The following is a 19,315-nucleotide window of genomic DNA, read 5'->3' on the forward strand; positions in this document are numbered from 1 at the left end:
AAGGCACCACCCCACCCAGGCAGAACTCCCGAGCCAGAGTCTCGCCCAGTTTTGTCCAATATCTGCAGCGCCCCCCCCCACCCTTGCCTCAGTCAAGTAATTATAATGAGGTGGTGGCCCTAATGGTATGGCTGCTGGAGCGTATTTCCAGAGAACCAGGTTGACTTGTGGTTCGAATCCTGCGACAGCAGTTGGTGGAATTTGAACTGAATAAAAATCCAGAAGCCTGATGATGACCATGAAACCGTTGTCGATTATCAGAGAATTCCAAATGGTTCATTCATTTAGGGGAGGAAACTGCCATCCTTACCTGGTCTGGGCCTACATGTGACTCCTGACCCCACGGCACTGTGGTTGCCTCTTAAATGCCCTCTGGGCAATTAAGGATGAGGCAGTAAACACCCTCATCCTGTGAGTGCATAAAAATGAAATGAGGAAATAACGTCCCGGGGGTGGGATTTCCAGTCCCATCGACCTTCCTCCAGTGCCCCAACACCTGAAGACAGAGTCAATGGGCCTTCAAATCTAGGCTTCAGCGAGGCCTAGCAACCCCATCGAAGATCCCCTCATCCACTTCCCAGCATTTTCTGAATGTCCACTTTTTCTCCTCATTGCAGAGTGTACATTTTGGGGGCAATCCGGATTGGGAGCCATTCTTTTTTGGGCTTTTCTAGAAGTTTCTATCACTTGAAGGCCGGCTGGCTGTATTTTTTTTAAATGTAAGATCGTGTCAGGGCCCCAGTGTTGAGGCGAGGAGAGAAGGTGATGTGGCTGCCGTTCTCTAGGAAATAGAATCGTGGCCGGGATGAACCAAAATTGTCGCCATTGTTGTGTATTCGCAAGACTAGATGCGTGGGAAAGATGTCTCCATTTTTGGGGGGCGTGGGGTGCATGAGATTGAGGCTAATCTATCTGAAGGTTGGCCCAGAGACAGTGGGGATGAATGAACATGTGTTACCCTGCACCTCAGTGAGAAAGGAAACTCTCATTCCACCGCAGAGACATGATGTGGGCAGCACGTGTGTGAGAGAAAGAGAGAGAGTGTGTGTGGATGTGTGTGAGAGAGAAAGAGAGAGAGTGTGTGTGTGAGAGAAAGAGAGAGAGAGTGTGTGTGTGTATGTGTGCGAGAGAGAACTGTGTGTGTGGATGTGTGTGAGAGAAAAAGAGAGTGTGTGTGTGAGAGAGCGAGAGAAAGAGAGAGAGAGAGTGTGTGTGTGTGAGAGACAGAGTGTATGTGTGCAAGAGAGAAAGAGACAGAACAGAATGTGTGTGTGGGGGGCGCGGGGGTGTGTGTGAGAGAGGGAGAGAGTGTATGTGTGTATGTGTGCGAGAGAGAACAGAGTGTGTGTGGGGGGTGGTGTGTGGGAGAGGGAGAGTGTGTGTGTGAGTGTGCGAGAGAGAACTGTGTGTGTGTGTGTGAGAGAGAAAGAGAGCGTCTGTGTGTGTTACAGACAGAGAGAGAGAGAAAGAGAGAATATGTGTGTGTGTGTGAGAGAGAGAGAGAAAGAGAGTGTGTATGTGTGCAAGAGAGAAAGAGAGAGAGAACAGAATGTGTGTGTGCGCGCGTGTGTGTGAGAGAGGGAGAAAGAGTGTGTGTGTCCCGCAGGGGGAACTATATGATGACAAACAGTTGTGTTGATGAGATCCATTTCTTGTTGTGTTTGTAAGGACCTGCTTCCCGGCGTATCGCACACCAATCATTGTGACTGTGTTTGCTGGTGAACCTGGCCTTCCTTTGGGGTCTGTTAACCCCCCCCCCCAACCCAAAGGGACACTGGGGGCTGGGTCGGATTGTCCCTTGCCCAATGCTCAACACCTTGCCCATGTCCCCCAACGCCCCACACACACATATAGTGCCCACTCTGGCGGGCGCTGATTTCTCACCCCACCCCCAGCGCACGTCCCCACTTCCCACTGACTTTGTGGCCTGCCAGGTGGAAGGCGTAGGTGGGGGTTAGGGGGGTGTTCACTGCAGAGGGCTGGGGGGGGGAGACAGAGAGAGAAAGTGCAGCGTTCAGAGTGATTTAACATCTGTGTGTTTTTTCCTATCGTTCCTCCCCCTCAACCCCCGCCCCCCCCCCCCCCCCAATCCACCAACATGCCTCATTCCCCGTGCCCCCTTGCAGTCGAAATCATGGAAGACATTTTTCACTGTGGTTCACTGGACCTTCCGAAGGTCAAACTCCTGGATTCAGCTGGCAGGTCACGAAGGTGAGAATCTGGGGCTGTACCCCATGGGGCTCAGGATCAGTGTGGGGGAGGGGGTGTTGTGTGTGAGAGTTGCATGTTGTATCTGCATGTTAAAGGTTTCAAGAACATAAAGGTATTGTGTGTGTGTGTGTATGATGTATGTAAATGTACATTGGGGTAAGGTTGTAGGCGCTGGGGTTAGGTTGTAGGCGCTGGGGTTAGGTTGTAGGCGCTGGGGTTAGGTTGTAGGCGCTGGGCAGCGTGTAGGCGTTACACGGTCTGTGTGCATATTGTATATGTGTTACTTCTGTCTGTTCTCATGTGATGCTATACATCCCCGTTGTTTAGCACCTCTGCGCCAGCTTGTTGCATTGACTTGTGTTTTGAGCATATTCTGCATTATCGGGATATGTACCTATCGCTCGGCATCCTCCTGTGTATTGTACGTACATGCTGTGTCACTGCTTGTTTGGTTAATATACTCCCTCAGCACTGACCCTCCGACAGTGCCCGCTCCCTCAGCACTGACCCTCCGACAGTGCCCGCTCCCTCAGCGCTGACCCTCCGACAGTGCGGTGCTCCCTCAGCGCTGACCCTCCGACAGTGCGGTGCTCCCTCAGCGCTGACCCTCCGACAGTGCCCACTCCCTCAGCGCTGACCCTCCGACAGTGCAGTGCTCCCTCAGCGCTGACCCTCCGACAGTGCCCACTCCCTCAGCACTGACCCTCCGACAGTGCAGTGCTCCCTCAGCGCTGACCCTCCGACAGTGCGGCGCTCCCTCGGCGCTGACCCTCCGACAGTGCGGCGCTCCCTCGGCGCTGACCCTCCGACAGTGCGGCGCTGCCTCGGCGCTGACCCTCCGACAGTGCGGCGCTCCATCGGAAGTGCCCACTTGACTGAAGGCTGCCTTTTACATCTCCCGTCCATCCCACCAGGACATTTCCGGCTGAGTGAGGCTGGTCACATACTGAAGAAGTTTAGTGTGAATGAGAGTCGGTGCCTGCAGATGCTGATGGGTGATGTCCTCAAGCCCTACGTACCAGCCTATTATGGTGTGGTGGAGAAAGACAGCGAGAAGTTTATCCAGATGGAGGATCTCCTGGCAGGTCTACACTCCCCGTGCATCATGGACTGCAAGATGGGCACCCGGTGAGTGAGTGGGAGCCGCCACCTCAGGGAGGTGGGTTAAGGTGGGCTGAGTGACAATGCCACTGAGAACAGAGCAGGCCATTCAGTCCTGCTCCGGCCTGTCCCATAAAAACGGGAGGAGGCCTGAGCCGGCGCTGAACGGCCTGTCCCATAAAAACGGGAGGAGGCCTGAGCGGGGCTGAACGACCTGTCCCATAAAAACGGGAGGAGGCCATTCAGCCCTGCACCGGCCTGTCCCATAAAAACGGGAGGAGGCCATTCAGCCCCGCACCAGCTTGTCCCATCAGAACAGGAGGAGGCCGTTTGGCCCCTTCTATGGCCTGTCCCATCAGAACAGAAGGAGGCCGTTTGGCCCCTTCTATGGCCTGTCCCATCAGAACAGGAGGAGGCCGTTTGGCCCTTTCTATGGCCTGTCCCATCAGAACAGGAGGAGGCCATTCAGCCCCTCTGCAGCTAGTTACACAGAACAACTGCCAGGCACCTGGGTGATTTTGAACGTATGGCACAGAAAGTGTTCTTTCTAACTACCCCCTCCCCCTTTCCCTGCGCCCACACTCCACTACACCTTTGCCTCAACCCCCTACCATTGCAGGCTTTAGAAGCTCAAGAATCAGGGCATTGTGGGGTACCCCCTCCAAACGCCTTAGACAGTGGGAGGAGGTGATGACCTTGTGATATTATCGCTGTTAATCCAGAAACCCAGGTAACGTTCTGGGGACCTGGGTTCGAATCCCGTGGAATTTGTATTTCGCAAAACATCTGGAATTCAGAATCCAATGATGGCTGTGAATCCATTACCAATTGTTGTGGTAGATCCGGAGAATATAAAGGGCTAATTCAATTCTGTCTGTGTGTGCGTGTGTCTGTGTGTGTTTCTGTATATGTATCTGTGTGCGCATGTCTGCATGTGCGCGTGTGTCTGTGTATGTATGTCTGTATATGTATCTGTGTGCGCTTGTCTGCGTGCGCGCGTGTCTGTGTGCGTGTGCGCGTGTCTGTGTGTGTATCTGTGTGCGCATGACTGCGTGCGTGCGTGTGTCTGTGTGTGTGCGTGTCTGTGTGTGTATCTGTGTGCGCATGACTGCATGCGTGCGTGTGTCTGTGTGTATGCGTGTCTGTGTGTGTATCTGTGTGCGCATGACTGCATGCGTGTGTCTGTGTGTGTGCGTGTCTGTGTGTGTATCTGTGTGCGCATGACTGCGTGCGTGTGTCTGTGTGTGTGCGTGTCTGTGTGTGTATCTGTGTGCGCATGACTGCATGCGTGCGTGTGTCTGTCTGTGTGTGTGCGTGTCTGTGTGTGTATCTGTGTGCGCATGACTGCGTGCGTGTGTCTGTGTGTGTGCGTGTCTGTGTGTGTATCTGTGTGCGCATGACTGCATGCGTGCGTGTGTCTGTCTGTGTGTGTGCGTGTCTGTGTGTGTATCTGTGTGCGCATGACTGCGTGCGTGTGTCTGTGTGTGTGCGTGTCTGTGTGTGTATCTGTGTGCGCATGACTGCATGCGTGCGTGTGTCTGTCTGTGTGTGCGCGTGTCTGTGTGTGTATCTGTGTGCGCATGACTGCGTGCGTGTGTCTGTGTGTGTGCGTGTCTGTGTGTGTATCTGTGTGCGCATGACTGCATGCGTGCGTGTGTCTGTCTGTGTGTGTGCGTGTCTGTGTGTGTATCTGTGTGCGCATGACTGCATGCGTGCGTGTGTCTGTCTGTGTGTGTGCGTGTCTGTGTGTGTATCTGTGTGCGCATGACTGCATGCGTGCGTGTGTCTGTCTGTGTGTGTGCGTGTCTGTGTGTGTATCTGTGTGCGCATGACTGCATGCGTGCGTGTGTCTGTCTGTGTGTGTGCGTGCGTGTGTGTTCAGGACCTACCTGGAAGAGGAAGTGATCAAAGACCGACAGAAAGTTGTTCACCGCAAGGACCTGTACCAGAAGATGAGTAAAGTAGACCCCAGGGCACCGACAGAGCAGGAACACAGGCAGGCCGGGGTGACCAAAGTGCGTTACATGCAATGGAGAGAGACCATTAGCTCCACCGCCTCGCTTGGTTTTCGTATTGAAGGAATAACGGTACGTGAGTACAATCCTCCTTTTCTTTTCTGTCCCTCTCACTTTAGCTCTCCCCCTCTCCCGAGACACCATTGGGTTGAGGCTGTAGACGTTGGTATGAAGGAGAATAGCAGGAAGGTGGAGACTCATTGAAATGATGATCCAAATATCCATGTATTAAAAGACAAAAAATGGTAAAATTACACCCCCCTTCGTCATGACAGAGAGAGACAGAGACACACAGAGACAGAGACTCGCTGGTGCTGGGTGAGCTTGACTAACTCTGATAGATTTCCTACAGTAAAGAAGCAGGCCATTCAGTTCATCGAGTCCACACTGACCCTCGAAAGAGTGTCCCACCAAGACCCACTCTATCCCTGTAACCCTCCATTACCCATGGTTAACCCACCCTAACCTGCACATCCCTGGGCACTATGGGGTAATTTAGCACGGCCAATCCACCCTAACCTGCACATCCCTGGACACTACGGGACAATTTAGCACGGCCAATCCACCCTAACCTGCACATCCCTGGGCACTATGGGGCAATTTAGCACGGCCAATCCACCCTAACCTGCACATCCCTGGGCACTATGGGACAATTTAGCACGGCCAATCCACCCTAACCCGCACATCCCTGGGCACTATGGGACAATTTAGCACGGCCAATCCACCCTAACCTGCACATCCCTGGGCACTATGGGGCAATTTAGCACGGACAATCCACCCTAACCTGCACATCCCTGGACACTATGAGACAATTTAGCACGGCCAATCCACCCTAACCTGCACATCCCTGGACACTATGGGACAATTTAGCACGGCCAATCCACCCTAACCTGCACATCCCTGGACACTATGGGACAATTTAGCACGGCCAATCCACCCTAACCCGCACATCCCTGGGCACTATGGGACAATTTAGCACGGCCAATCCACCCTAACCTGCACATCCCTGGACACTATGGGACAATTTAGCACGGCCAATCCACCTTAACCCGCACATCCCGGGACACTATGGGACAATTTAGCACGGCCAACCCACCCTAACCCGCACATCCCTGGGCACTATGGGACAATTTAGCACGGCCAATCCACCCTAACCTGCACATCCCTGGACACTATGGGACAATTTAGCACGGCCAATCCACCCTAACCCGCACATCCCTGGGCACTATGGGACAATTTAGCACGGCCAATCCACCCTAACCCGCACATCCCTGGGCACTATGGGACAATTTAGCACGGCCAATCCACCCTAACCTGCACATCCCTGGACACTATGGGACAATTTAGCACGGTCAATCCATCCTAACCTGCACATCCCTGGACACTATGGGACAATTTAGCACGGCCAATCCACCCTAACCCGCACATCCCTGGACACTATGGGACAATTTAGCACGGCCAACCCACCCTAACCCGCACATCCCTGGGCACTATGGGACAATTTAGCACGGCCAATCCACCTTAATCTGCACATCTTTGGACTGTGGGAGGAAACCGGACCAAACCCACACAGACATAGGGAGAATGTGCAAACTCCACACAGACAGTCGCCCGAGGGTGGGTTCGAACACAGGTCCCATGCCAACTCATTTAGGAGAATGGTGGGTGGCAAGATCTTATAGAAATATATAAAGTCATGAAGGGAATAGATAAGCTAGAAGCAGGGTGGGACTAGAACTAGGGGTCATAGCCTGAAAATAAGGGGAGAGCAGATTTAGGACTGAGCTGAGGAGGAACTTCTTCACCCAAAGGGTTGTAAATCTGTGGAATTCCCTGCCCAGTGAGGCTTCCTCCTTTAATGTTTTTATGCCAAAGATAGATTTCTGAGCAGTGAAGGGATTAAGCGTTACAGTGAACAGGCAGGTAAGGGGAGCCGAGTCCACAAACAGATCAGCCACGATCTTATTGAATGGGGGCAGCAGGATCGAAGGGGCCAAATGGCCCACTCCTGCCCCTATTTCTTACGCTAACCTGTGGGTCACCACGGGTCAGGCCGGGTTGGGGCGGGGGAGAGGCTGGATAGGAGAATCCTTGCTGGTGACCTCATCCAGCGTGTGGGAAGTGGACCCTCGGTGTTGGGTTTCACTGTGCCTCACAAGCCCAGCCAACTGAGCTAACCACCTCTCCATTATCATCTGACTGGGATAGACTGGTAACGTGGACCTCTGGCTGTCCTTCGGTTCTAGCCTTTCTAATTAACCTTGGAGGGGCAGCAGGAGGTGAAGGAGGGAAATGGTACGTTGGCCTTTACATAGCGAGAGGACTGGAGTGCAGGAGCAGGGATGTCTTACTGCAATCGTACAGGGGCCTTGGTGAGACCACCCCCTGGAGCTCAGTGTGCAGTTTGGGGTCTCTTTCCCTCAGAAGATTTACACAGAGAGTGGTGGGCGTGTGGAATGTGCTGCCGGCAGCAGTAGTGGAGTCAGATACTTTAGAGATTTTTAAGTGACTCTTGGTTATGGAGGATAGTAAAATGCAGGGTAGATTGGTCTTAGTAGGATAGTAGTTTGGCACAACATCGTGGGCTGAAGGGCCTGTGTTGTTCCAAGGTATACTTTCTGTAGAGGAACAACAGTAGAGGTTCACTCAACTGACACCAGGGCCAGTAGGACAGTTTGGTTTGACAAGGGCCTGTGTTCACTAGAGTGTGGAAAAATGGGAGAGCGATGTGATCGAAATGTATAAAATTCTAACAGGCTCAATGCCGGGGCCATGATTCCCCTGAGTGGGTGATGCAGAACCAGAGGAAACAGGACACGGACAGGGGGCTGGGTGGTGGTCGGGGGAGAAGGGAGGTGGATGATTTAGGACCCAGATGAGGAAACGCTTCTACACCTGGAGGGTGGTAAACCTGAGGAATTCTCTGCTGCAGGGGAGTGGGGGCCAAGTCACTGACTGTATCCAAGGAAACGTTCCAGGGTATGGAGAGATGGGGGAAAACGTGGCATTGATATAGGGGCTGCAGTCAGACAGAATGATGGGACTAGGCTCAAAGGGGCCGAATGGCCTACTCCTGCTCTCGGTTTCCACAGTACCCCCTGTGGAAGACAGCTCGACCTTAATCCTGCCCCACACACCACCCCCCCCCCCCCCCCAAGCCATCTGGGGCAGTGCCAGTCCCATGCTCAGATGAACCGCCGTCACTGGCAGCACTGGTGGGTTGACACCTCAATGTTCCGAGAGACACTGAGGGTGGGGGGCTGCGTAGGGGTTATCATTGCTCCCCCACCCCCACCTCAGCGAAGGGCAGCAAGACGGCATTCCAACTCCCGGGCACAGACTCGGGGAAGGCTCCCTCCTCAGCCGTGCCTTCCCGAAACGGCCCCTCCCGACCCCTGACCGGGGCCGAGGGAACTGGGAAGGCTCCCTCCTCAGCCGCGCCTTCCCGAAACGGCCCCTCCCCACCCCTGACCGGGGCCGAGGGAACTGGTTAGTTGTTTTCATGATCGGTAAGCAACGAAATTCCCCCACCTCCACCTACTCCCCCACCCCGCGTCCTCCCCTCCCCAAAAATTCTGAAATACATCGCGACGAATCTCCCCAAGGCGTTGAGAGTGAGCCTTCCTCCAATGTGCTGCAGCATGTTCAGAATTAAGGAGCAACAGGATCTCAGCTCCTCATCCCACCATTCAGGGGCTGGTCCAGCAATCCTCACACGCAACCTCCCCCCAACCAACCCAATTTTCCTGTAAACTTTGATTCCCCAACTGATCGAGAATATCTCTATCTCAGTTCAAACAAGGACACTGCATACCTCCCCATTTTCCCCAACCCCCACAACCTCCCATCTCCCTCCCTGGGGCAAAGAACTCCAAAGACTCTCCGAACCCCCCCACCCTCCGATTCCTGGAATGACGCCCTCTGGGACATTTCCCGACCACCACCTGCGTCGACTCCGAGATGTTGGTCCACAGATGCAGCAAGTGGGAAGCCAGACGAATTGTTGCTGGCCTGGACTGGGGCGTCATTATAGAAAAGAAAAATCCTCGGGAAAGAAAAGGAAATATTACAGACGCTGGGGATCGGCTGGGGGGGATAAAGACCTAGTAGGCCCTGATAGCATCGCTCCAGCGATGCTATGAGAGTTAATGTCCTTCTGATGAAGGAGGGTCAGTGGGTGGGAGACATTAACCCTGTCGCTGCCGAACACTCCCAGCTCTTCTGCCTATTTTGATAATAAAAGCAGGGAATTTTCCCCCTACACCTGTGTACGGGGACCTGGGTGAGACCACGTGCCCGTTTGGTCTCATCTAGCTTGGAAAGGGATGGAGGGTGTTACCGAGCAGTTTGGAAAAGGTTCCGAGGGAGGAGAGGGAGAAAGCTCAGAGAGGCTGGTCAGCGGGATGTGGGAGTGTGAGAGGTGACCTTATTGAACAGTAAGATCCTGAGGCACTACACAGGGGCAGAGCTAGAATGAAGAGACATGGCTTAGGGGCAAGCAACCCCACCCCCCCCCCCACCCCATTTAGCGCAGAAATGAAGAGAACTAGACTCTCTCCTAGTGGTGTTTGTGGAATTTTCTTCTCCACAAAGCTTTGGAGGCTGGGTCATTGAATTAATTTGATGCCGTTAGTGGGTTCTTGCTGTGCACAAGATGGTCGCCCTGCACTCCCTTTGATTTTGTTTAAAAAGTACTGCTGAGGTCATTTGGCCCCTTCAATCGCCCAAAAAAAAGGGAAAAAAGTTGGATTCCAGAGAGGAGTGGAGAGCTGACTGGAAGGGTGAGGCTGGAACTACAATGTTAGGCCACGGGGCCGAATGGCCTAGCGTGTTCTCAAGTTAGCTGCTGACTTCCCAAGGACTGCCGCTGATTGGCTCGAAACGCTGACTTGGTTACAGGGCCGGGCCTGAGGGGGATAACTATCAGACAGACTAACTCTGACAGCCCCTGGGTGAGGGTCTATAAGACTCTCCACCCTCTACGAGGGTGGATGCCCCCCCAGCACCACCGATGGGGCTAGGAGGCTCTCTCGACATGCCGATTCCCTTTAGCCTGCCGAACTGACGAATGTGGATTCTTGCTTTGCAGATGGACAATGGGGTCATTCTCAAGGACTTCAAGAAGACAAGAACCAAGGACCAGATCATTAATGCTCTGACTCGCTTCACTGACGGTTGCCCACATGTCCTGGTAAGAAGGTTTTCTAAGATTTACAAAGAGCTCACCTGGGCCAAGGATTGGCAGATGGAGGTTAATTTGGAAGAATGCGAGGCGTTGCATTTTAGTAAAACACACGAGGGCAGGACTTGTACAATTAAGAGTAGAGCATTGGGCAGTGTTGTAGACCAGAGAGATCTAGGGGTTCAGGTACATAATTCTTTGAAGTTTGCATCACACATTAACAGTGGGATTAAGAAGGCATTTAGCATGCTTCTCTTCATTGCTCAGACCTTGGAGTACAGGAACTGGGACGCCTTGTTGAGGTTGTACAGGACGTGGGTGAGGCCTCTTCTGGAGCACTGTGTCCAGTTCTGGTCTCCCTGTTACAGGAAGGATATTATTAAACTGGAGAGGGTTCAGAAGGGATTTACCAGGATGTTGCCAGGAAAGGTGGAGGGGCTGGAATTTTTTTCACTGTAGCTTAGGAGGTTGAGGGGTGCCCTTATAGAAAAGTACAGCACAGTACAGGACCTTCGGCCCACGATGATATGCCGTGGAATAATGCTAATCCAAAAATAAAATAACCTAACCTACATTCCCCTCAATTCACTGCTGTCCATGGAGGTTTATAAGATCCTGAGGGGTATGGATAGGGTGAGTAGCAGGGGTCTTTTCCCGGGGGTGGCAGGTTTCAAAAGTAGCACACGTTTTTAAGGTGAGAGCAGAAGACTTAAAAAAAAGCACAAGGGTCAAATTTTTCACGCAGAAGGTGGTTGTGTGTGGAATGAGCTTCCAGAGGAAGTGGTGGGTGTGGGCACAGTTACAGCGTTTAAAAGACATTTGGATAAGGACATGAACAGGAAAAGGTTTGGAGGGATATGGGCCGGGAGCAGGCAGGTGGGACTAGTCCAGTTTGGGATTATGGTCAGCACGAACTGGTTGGACCGAAGGGTCTGTTTCTGTGCTGTATGACTCTATGACTTGGTTTCTGTCCCCAGTAGCAGACAGCTGTCTGTGTGTCTGTGTGTGCCTGTGAGTGAGAGTTGGGGGACTGCAGTGGGATGCCACATCCTTTGGAGACGGTCACTGGGCGGCCGGTGCCTGCGTGACCCCCTCGCTCCCCCTGAGAGAGGGAAAGAGACGACTGGCCCAACGCGATTGGACAACGAAACAACCGGGATTTGATCAGTTGGCAAGGGTCACAGACCGATGTGTGGGAGGCCACATCAGGGAGAAACCACTCAGTGCTTTGGGGATCCCCACCTCTCTGGCACTTCGCCCTCACAGTCACCCCCTCACCCTGACCTCCCACCGACACCATCCCTTTCCCCTCACCATCGTCAACTGGGCTCTCCTACGGACTGTTACCTTATGGAACGAGGCAGATGTAATCCACCCAGCCCCACTCCCCTCCCCCTCAACTGTCCCCTCAGTGCCACGTTTCACTCCCACACGATTACACAGCAGACTTCTGTCACTAAACTGGGACCAATATCTGTCAATCCCGAAGCACCATCTTTGGGGCAAGACAGCACGACTCGCTCTTCCCACAGACCGAAAGGAAATGGAGTCATGTATTTCAGAGCTTTCAGTTCAGGAAAATTGATCAGAAGCGTGTAGAGAGACCCTTACTCTGTATCTAACCCCGTGCTGTCCCTGTCCCTGGGGAGTGTTTGATGGGAGACAGTGTAGAGAGACCCTTACTCTGTATCTAACCCCGTGCTGTCCCTGGGGAGTGTTTGATGGGGGAAAGTGTAGAGGGAGCTTTACTCCTTTGCTAACCCTGTGCTGCCCCTGCCCCTGTGGTGTGTTTGATGGGGGGACAGTGTAGAGGGAGCTTTACTCCTTCGCTAACCCTGTGCTGCCCCTGCCCCTGTGGTGTGTTTGATGGGGGGACAGTGTAGAGGGAGCTTTACTCCTTAGCTAAACCTGTGCTGCCCCTGCCCCTAGGGAGTGTTTGATGGGGGGATAGTGTAGAGGGAGCTTTGCTCTGTATCTAACCCCGTGCTGTCCCTGCGAGTGTTTGATGGGGGACAGTGTAGAGGAAGCTTTACTCTGTATCCAAGGCTGATGTGAAGGTCAGCTGTAAACTGAAACTCTATTCCTTTACTCATTTACATTCGACAACTTTACAGCAGAATGTCACACCCTCATGTTATCCAATGCAGAGTACTGCTGTAAGCTTGCACAGACCTGCCGGGACTATTATCAGCAAACCAGCTCAGGTAATCCTGGCCTCAACAGACAAAAAGATAATTGCAATTTCCTACTGGGTTTCTCTGTGTTGTGTTTGGCAGCTGCTCTGTAATTTGATGTAACGTGTCACCCCGGCCACTAGTAAATGCTGGCTCAGCTCAGATAGAATCTGTGCACGAGATTTCAGATACGATACACATAAACAGGACAGACTCAAAGCTTCCTCTACACTGTCCCCCATCAAACACTCCCCAGGACAGGGACAGCACGGGGTTAGATACAGAGTCAAGCTCCCTCTATACTGTCTCCCCCCTCGCCCCCATCAAACAATCCCCAGGACAGGGACAGCACAGGGTTAGATACAGAGTAAAGCTCTCTCTACACTGTCCCCCATCAAACACTCTCCAGGATAGGGACAGCACAGGGTTAGATACAGATGAGACTTCCTGTCCCGTGTCCACCATTAAACTCTCCAGTCCTGAGTCTCCTCGCAGTGGGGTTAAGTGAGAAGAGTGGTTGATTTTTCTCTCTGGAAGTTAAACCAAGGCACTCCTACCTTGAATGACGTGTGCCTCAGTCTCAGCATTGCCTCTTTGTTTTTCAGGAAGCCTATTATAATCGATTACATGCCATCAAGGAGGCATTACTACAGTCTCAGTTTTTCAGATGTCATGAGGTATGTTCAAAGTCTGCTGTGAGGTCAGTACCAAGCGTCAGCTTGCAGCCCCACAAAGTGAAGGTTGGGGAGGATTCTCTGTGTGAGCCCTGTATTTGTCAGCTCCTGAATACCGGGTTTCCACACGCCACTGCGTTCCCAAAGTTACCCCACGATTGGCGAATAAAATAGAGCCATCCAAGTGTGATGTGCAGGGCACCGTTACAAACAGCCAGCTCCCCTAAACAATATCACAAACACTACTCACTTCAATCCACTGGGAGTGAATGGGAAGGGGTTTGATCCATTGGGATTGTGTACAATGGGAGTGAATGGAAAGGGGTTTGATCCATTGGGATTGTGTACAATGGGAGTGAATGGGAAGGGGTTTGGGTCCATTGGGATTGTGTACAATGGGAGTGAATGGGAAGGGGTTTGATCCATTGGGAATGTGTACAATGGGAGTGAATGGGAAGGGGTTGTACTACTCCCTAATTAGAGTCAGATGACTGGTGATGTGTTTAAGGCTGAGGACCTCCCTTGAGGGGAGAGGTTGAGAAGGAGAGTCCTTTGTGGTAACTCAGCTGGCTTATCAATAGATCGCACAGCGTCGCCCTACATTGCAAACCAGCTGACTGGCCAACTCAGCCAGCCACATAGTGCGATTTCTGGGGCCTTGCGATTGGCTGCAGTTATCCCCTCCCCCCCAGCCCTCTGCAGCATCATTGGCTCCAGAGCTGTGGAAATACCACTTATTGAGGAGGGACGGTCCTGGAGAGAAAGAAAGAGCAAAATGCTTGCTCTAGCCCCTGCCAAATGGCATGTGTGTTACAAACCTGGCTTGTTACCTTCAGCCAGTATGAGCTATCACACCGAAAGCCAGTGATTGAGTAGATCTGATCGCATCTTGTTGTCTTCCTGTTCTCTCGCAGTTCATCGGGAGCTCCCTGCTGTTCATCCACGAGAAGAAGGGGCGGGTCAACGTCTGGATGATCGACTTCGGCAAGACGGCAGGCCTGCCCGAGGGCCAGACCCTCCGGCACGACCTGGCCTGGCAGGAGGGTAACCGTGAGGATGGTTACCTTCTGGGTCTCGACAACCTCCTGGGCATCTTCTCTGCCACCATGGCCAAGCACAATGGCACAGCGCAAACAAGTGGCAGGGTCTAGGACAGGCTGCTCACTCACTGTTGGGTTGGAGGAGGGAGGGAGCAAAGACATGCCGAGAGTAAAACTCCCCCTGCACTGTGGCCGTCGCCAACCCTCTGCACCAGGACAGGGACAGCACAGGGTTAGATACAGAGTAAAGCTCCCTCTACACTGTCCCCTATCAAACACTCCCCAGGTACAGGGACAGCACAGGGTTAGATACAGAGTAAAGCTCCCTCTACACCGTGCCCCTCCCCTCCCCCACCCCGAACACTCCCAGGGACAGGGAGAGCACGGGGTTAGATACAGAGTAAAGCTCCCTCTACACCGTGCCCCTCCCCTCCCCCACCCCGAACACTCCCAGGGACAGGGAGAGCACGGGGTTAGATACAGAGTAAACCTCTCTCTTCGTGTCCCCATCAAACACTCCCAGGACAGGGACAAAAAACAGAAGTTGCTGCAAAAGCTCAGCCGGTCTGGCAGGATCTGTGAAGGGAAAATCAGTGTTAACGTTTCGGGTCCGGTGACCCTTCCTCAGAACTCCAACAACAGGGGCAGCACGGCGTTAGATACAGAGTAGAGCTCCCTCTATACTGTCGCCCCATCAAACACTCCCAGGGACAGCACGGGGTTAGATACAGAGTAGAGCTTCCCCTACACTGTGCCACCATGCCCCCGCCCCTCCCCCGGACCAGCCCCGAACACTCCCAGGGACAGCTTAGGGTTAGATACAGAGTAGAGCCTCCTTCCTAACTGAATGTACGTGATCACAGAGCAGAGAGTCTCAGCCGCAGAGATGCTTTGTGAAGGAACACAACAGAGACTTTGCCCCGGTGTTCAGTTGCAGTCTCCTCGTTACACACTACAGCTACACACTGAAGTACTTGACACCACTGCAGCGCACAAAGATTCATAGTGTTTTCTGTGGCAACGCATTGCAAACTTGCTTCGCAATTATTGAGAGCATCTGATCATTATCCAATTGCAGCAAAAGTTTGTGTAAAAGCTACTTCGTTTTGCATACATTTGGCAGAGCGGTCACCCAGTCTGGAATGAATCCAGCAATGGATCCCCATTTGTTGGAAGCCAGTGTGAAGTGGGGAAGGAATATAGAGAGACCTTGGATAGGGAGGGGAAGAGCTGGTTCGCAGCGAGCTATCTACTCGTGAATGCTGCCAATTAGACGGCAGCAGAATACTTCCTCAGCTTCAGATTGTCACTTTGCATTCAGCACTTTCAAATTGTCAACACTTACGTAGATTTGTGGGGGTGAGGACGGGGAAGTGAATATTAACCTACTTGAAAAAGGGACTTGCGAAACCAGAACAAGCTTAAGGAACATTACACGTGGGGAAGGGCCAGCACCAGACCTGATAGGCTGAGTGGCCACTGCCACTATTCTGATGATTTAATGGCTGCAGGTTAATATACAAAGAAAGACTTGAACTTGCATTTGTAGAAGCGACTAAACATGTTTCTGTTGACATTTCTGAATGCGATGTCTCCATGTATTCTGGGAATTAATCAACGGGTTTAAATTTGACAGTTGGCGAATGTACTGTATTGTCTGCGGCTTCCAATACTGTGTAGATATATTCACCTTCTCTGAAGAATTAAACAAAAACAAGTGTACTTCGTTGAAACATGAACTGTCGTCTCTGTTCCCAGGACAAAATTTCACAATAATACCGAGGGACAGTGTGAGGGAGAGGGATTAACATCAGTAGGGATACAGTCAGTAACACAGGACACTGCGGGGAGAGGGGTTACTGAGTGACAGTGTGAGGGAGAGGGATTAACATCAGTAGGGATACAGTCAGTAACACAGGGCCCTGGGGGTGCGAGGGATTACTGAGTGACAGTGTGAGGGAGAGGGATTAACATCAGTAGGGATACAGCCAGTAACACAGGGCGCTGGGGGGGAGAGGGGTTACTGTGTGACAGTGTGAGGGAGAGGGATTAACATCAGTAGGAATACAGTCAGTAACACAGGGCTATGGTGGGGAGATGGGTTACTGAGTGACAGTGTGAGGGAGCGGGATTAACATCAGTAGGGATACAGTCAGTAACACAGGGCGCTGGGGGGAGAGGGGTTACTGAGTGACAGTGTGAGGGAGAGGGATTAACATCAGTAGGGATACAGTCAGTAACACAGGGCTATGGGTGGGGAGAGGGGTCACTGAGTGACAGTGTGAGGGAGAGGGATTAACATCAGTAGCGATACAGTCAGTAACACAGGTCTCTGGGTGGGGAGAGGGGTTACTGAGTCACAGTGTGAGGGAGAGGGATTAAAATCAGTAGGGATACAGTCAGTAACACAGGCCCCTGCGGGAGAGGGGTTACTGAGTGACAGTGTGAGGGAGAGGGATTAACATCAGTAGGGATACAGTCAGGAACACAGGGCGCTGGGGGTGGAGCAGGGTTACTGAGTGACAGTGTGAGGGAGAGGGATTAACATCAGTCGGGTTACAGTCAGTAACACAGGGCGCTGGGGTGGAGAGGGGTTACTGATTGACAGTGTGAGGGAGAGGGATGAACATCAGTAGGGATACAGTCAGTAACACAGGGCTCTGAGTGGGCAGAGGGGTTACTGAGTGACAGTGTGAGGGAGAGGGATTAACATCAGTCGGGATACAGTCAGTAACACAGGGCTCTGGGTGGGGAGAGGGGTTCCTGAGTGACAGTGTGAGGGAGGGGGATTAACATCAGTAGGGATACAGTCAGTACACAGGGCCCTGGTCGGGAGAGGGGTTACTGGGTGAAAGTGTGAGGGAGGGGGATTAACATCAGTAGGGATACTGTCAGTAACAGAGGGCTCTGGGTGTGGAGCGGGGTTACTGAGTGACAGTGTGAGGGAGAGGGATTAACATCAGTAGGGATACAGTCAGTCACAGAGGGCCCTGGCGGGGAGAGGGGTTACTGAGTGACAGTGTGAGGGAGAGGGATTAACATCAGTAGGGATACAGTCAGTCACAGAGGGCCCTGGCGGGGAGAGGGGTTACTGAGTGACAGTGTGAGGGAGAGGGATTAACATCAGTAGGGATACAGTCAGTAACACAGGGCTCTGAGGGGGAGAGGGGTTACTGAGTGACAGTGTGAGGGAGAGGGATTAACATCAGTAGGGATACAGTCAGTAACACAGGTCCGTGGCGGGGAGAGGGGTTACTGAGCGGCAGTTTGACGGTGAGGGATTAACATCAGTAGGGATACACTCAGCAACACAGGGGTCTGGCGGGGAGAGGGGTAACTGAGTGACAGTGTGAGGGAGAGGGATTAACATCAGTAGGGATACAGTCAGTAACAAAGGGCGCTGAGGGGTAGAGGGGTTACTGAGTGACAGTGTGAGGGAGAGGGATTAACATCAGTAGGGATACAGTCAGTAACACAGGGCGCTTGGGGGGAGAAGGGTTACTGAGTGACAGTGTGAGGGAGAGGGATTAACATCAGTAGGGATACAGTCAGTAACACAGAGCGCTGGGGGTGAGAGGGGTTACTGAGTGACAGTGTGAGGGAGAGGGATTAACATCAGTACAGATACAGTCAGTAACACAGGGCTCTGGGGGGGAGAGGGGTTACTGAGTGACAGTGTGAGGGAGAGGGATTAACATCAGTAGGGATACAGTCAGTAACACAGGGCCCTGGCGGGGAGAGGGGTTACTGAGTGACAGTGTGAGGGAGAGGGATTAACATCAGTAGGAATACAGTCAGTAACACAGGGCGCTGGGGGTGCGAGGGATTACTGAGTGACAGTGTGAGGGAGAGGGATTAACATCAGTTGGGATACAGTCAGTAACACAGAGGGCTGGGGGGGAGAGGGGTTACTGAGTGACAGTGTGAGGGAGAGGGATTAACATCAGTAGGGATACAGTTAGTAACACAGGTCGCTGGGGGGGGAGAGGGGTTACTGAGTGACAGTGTGAGGGAGAGGGATTAACATCAGTAGCGATACACTCGGTAACACAGGGCGCTGTTGGGGAGTGGGGTTACTGAGTGACAGTGTGAGGGAGAGGGATTAACAGTAACACAGGGTGCTGAGGGGGAGAGGGGTTACTGAGTGACAGTGTGAGGGAGAGGGATTAACATCAGTAGGGATACTGTCAGTAACAGAGGGCTCTGGGTGTGGAGCGGGGTTACTGAGTGACAGTGTGAGGGAGAGGGATTAACATCAGTAGGCATACACTCGGTAACACAGGGCGCTGTTGGGGAGTGGGGTTACTGAGTGACAGTGTGAGGGAGAGGGATTAACATCAGTAGGGATACAGTCAGTAACACAGAGCGCTGGGGGGGGAGAGGGGTTACTGAGTGACAGTGTGAGGGAGAGGGATTAACATCAGTAGGGATACTGTCAGTAACAGAGGGCTCGGGGTGTGGAGCGGGGTTACTGAGTGACAGTGTGAGGGAGAGGGATTAACATCAGTAGGCATACACTCGGTAACACAGGGCGCTGTTGGGGAGTGGGGTTACTGAGTGACAGTGTGAGGGAGAGGGATTAACATCAGTAGGGATACAGTCAGTCACAGAGGGCACTGGCGGGGAGAGGGGTTACTGAGTGACAGTGTGAGGGAGAGGGATTAACATCAGCAGGGATACAGTCAGTAACACAGGTCCCTGGCGGGGAGAGGGGTTACTGAGCGGCAGTTTGACGGTGAGGGATTAACATCAGTAGGGATACACTCAGCAACACAGGGGTCTGGCGGGGAGAGGGGTAACTGAGTGACAGTGTGAGGGAGAGGGATTAACATCAGTAGGGATACAGTCAGTAACAAAAGGCGCTGAGGGGTAGAGGGGTTACTGAGTGACAGTGTGAGGGAGAGAGATTAACATCAGT

At 52.7% G+C, this 19,315-nt stretch overlaps 1 protein-coding gene across 1 annotated transcript in view; it reads left to right on the plus strand.

Moving 5' to 3' along the window:
- The window catches only part of LOC125449402 (inositol-trisphosphate 3-kinase B-like), a 29,046-nt gene extending 12,937 nt beyond the window's left edge, over nt 1-16,109 (plus strand). Inside the window, exons 2-7 of the mRNA XM_048525175.2 lie at nt 2,127-2,211; nt 3,126-3,339; nt 5,195-5,399; nt 10,417-10,518; nt 13,289-13,360; nt 14,272-16,109. Of these exons, the coding sequence (XP_048381132.2) occupies nt 2,127-2,211; nt 3,126-3,339; nt 5,195-5,399; nt 10,417-10,518; nt 13,289-13,360; nt 14,272-14,508 (915 nt within the window). The 3' untranslated portion in view covers nt 14,509-16,109. The remainder of the gene's footprint in view (nt 1-2,126; nt 2,212-3,125; nt 3,340-5,194; nt 5,400-10,416; nt 10,519-13,288; nt 13,361-14,271) is intronic.
- Nucleotides 16,110-19,315: the final 3,206 nt, after the last annotated feature.

The sequence above is a fragment of the Stegostoma tigrinum genome, chromosome 42, assembly GCF_030684315.1.
Source record: "Stegostoma tigrinum isolate sSteTig4 chromosome 42, sSteTig4.hap1, whole genome shotgun sequence".
NCBI classification, from domain to species: Eukaryota; Metazoa; Chordata; class Chondrichthyes; order Orectolobiformes; family Stegostomatidae; genus Stegostoma; species Stegostoma tigrinum.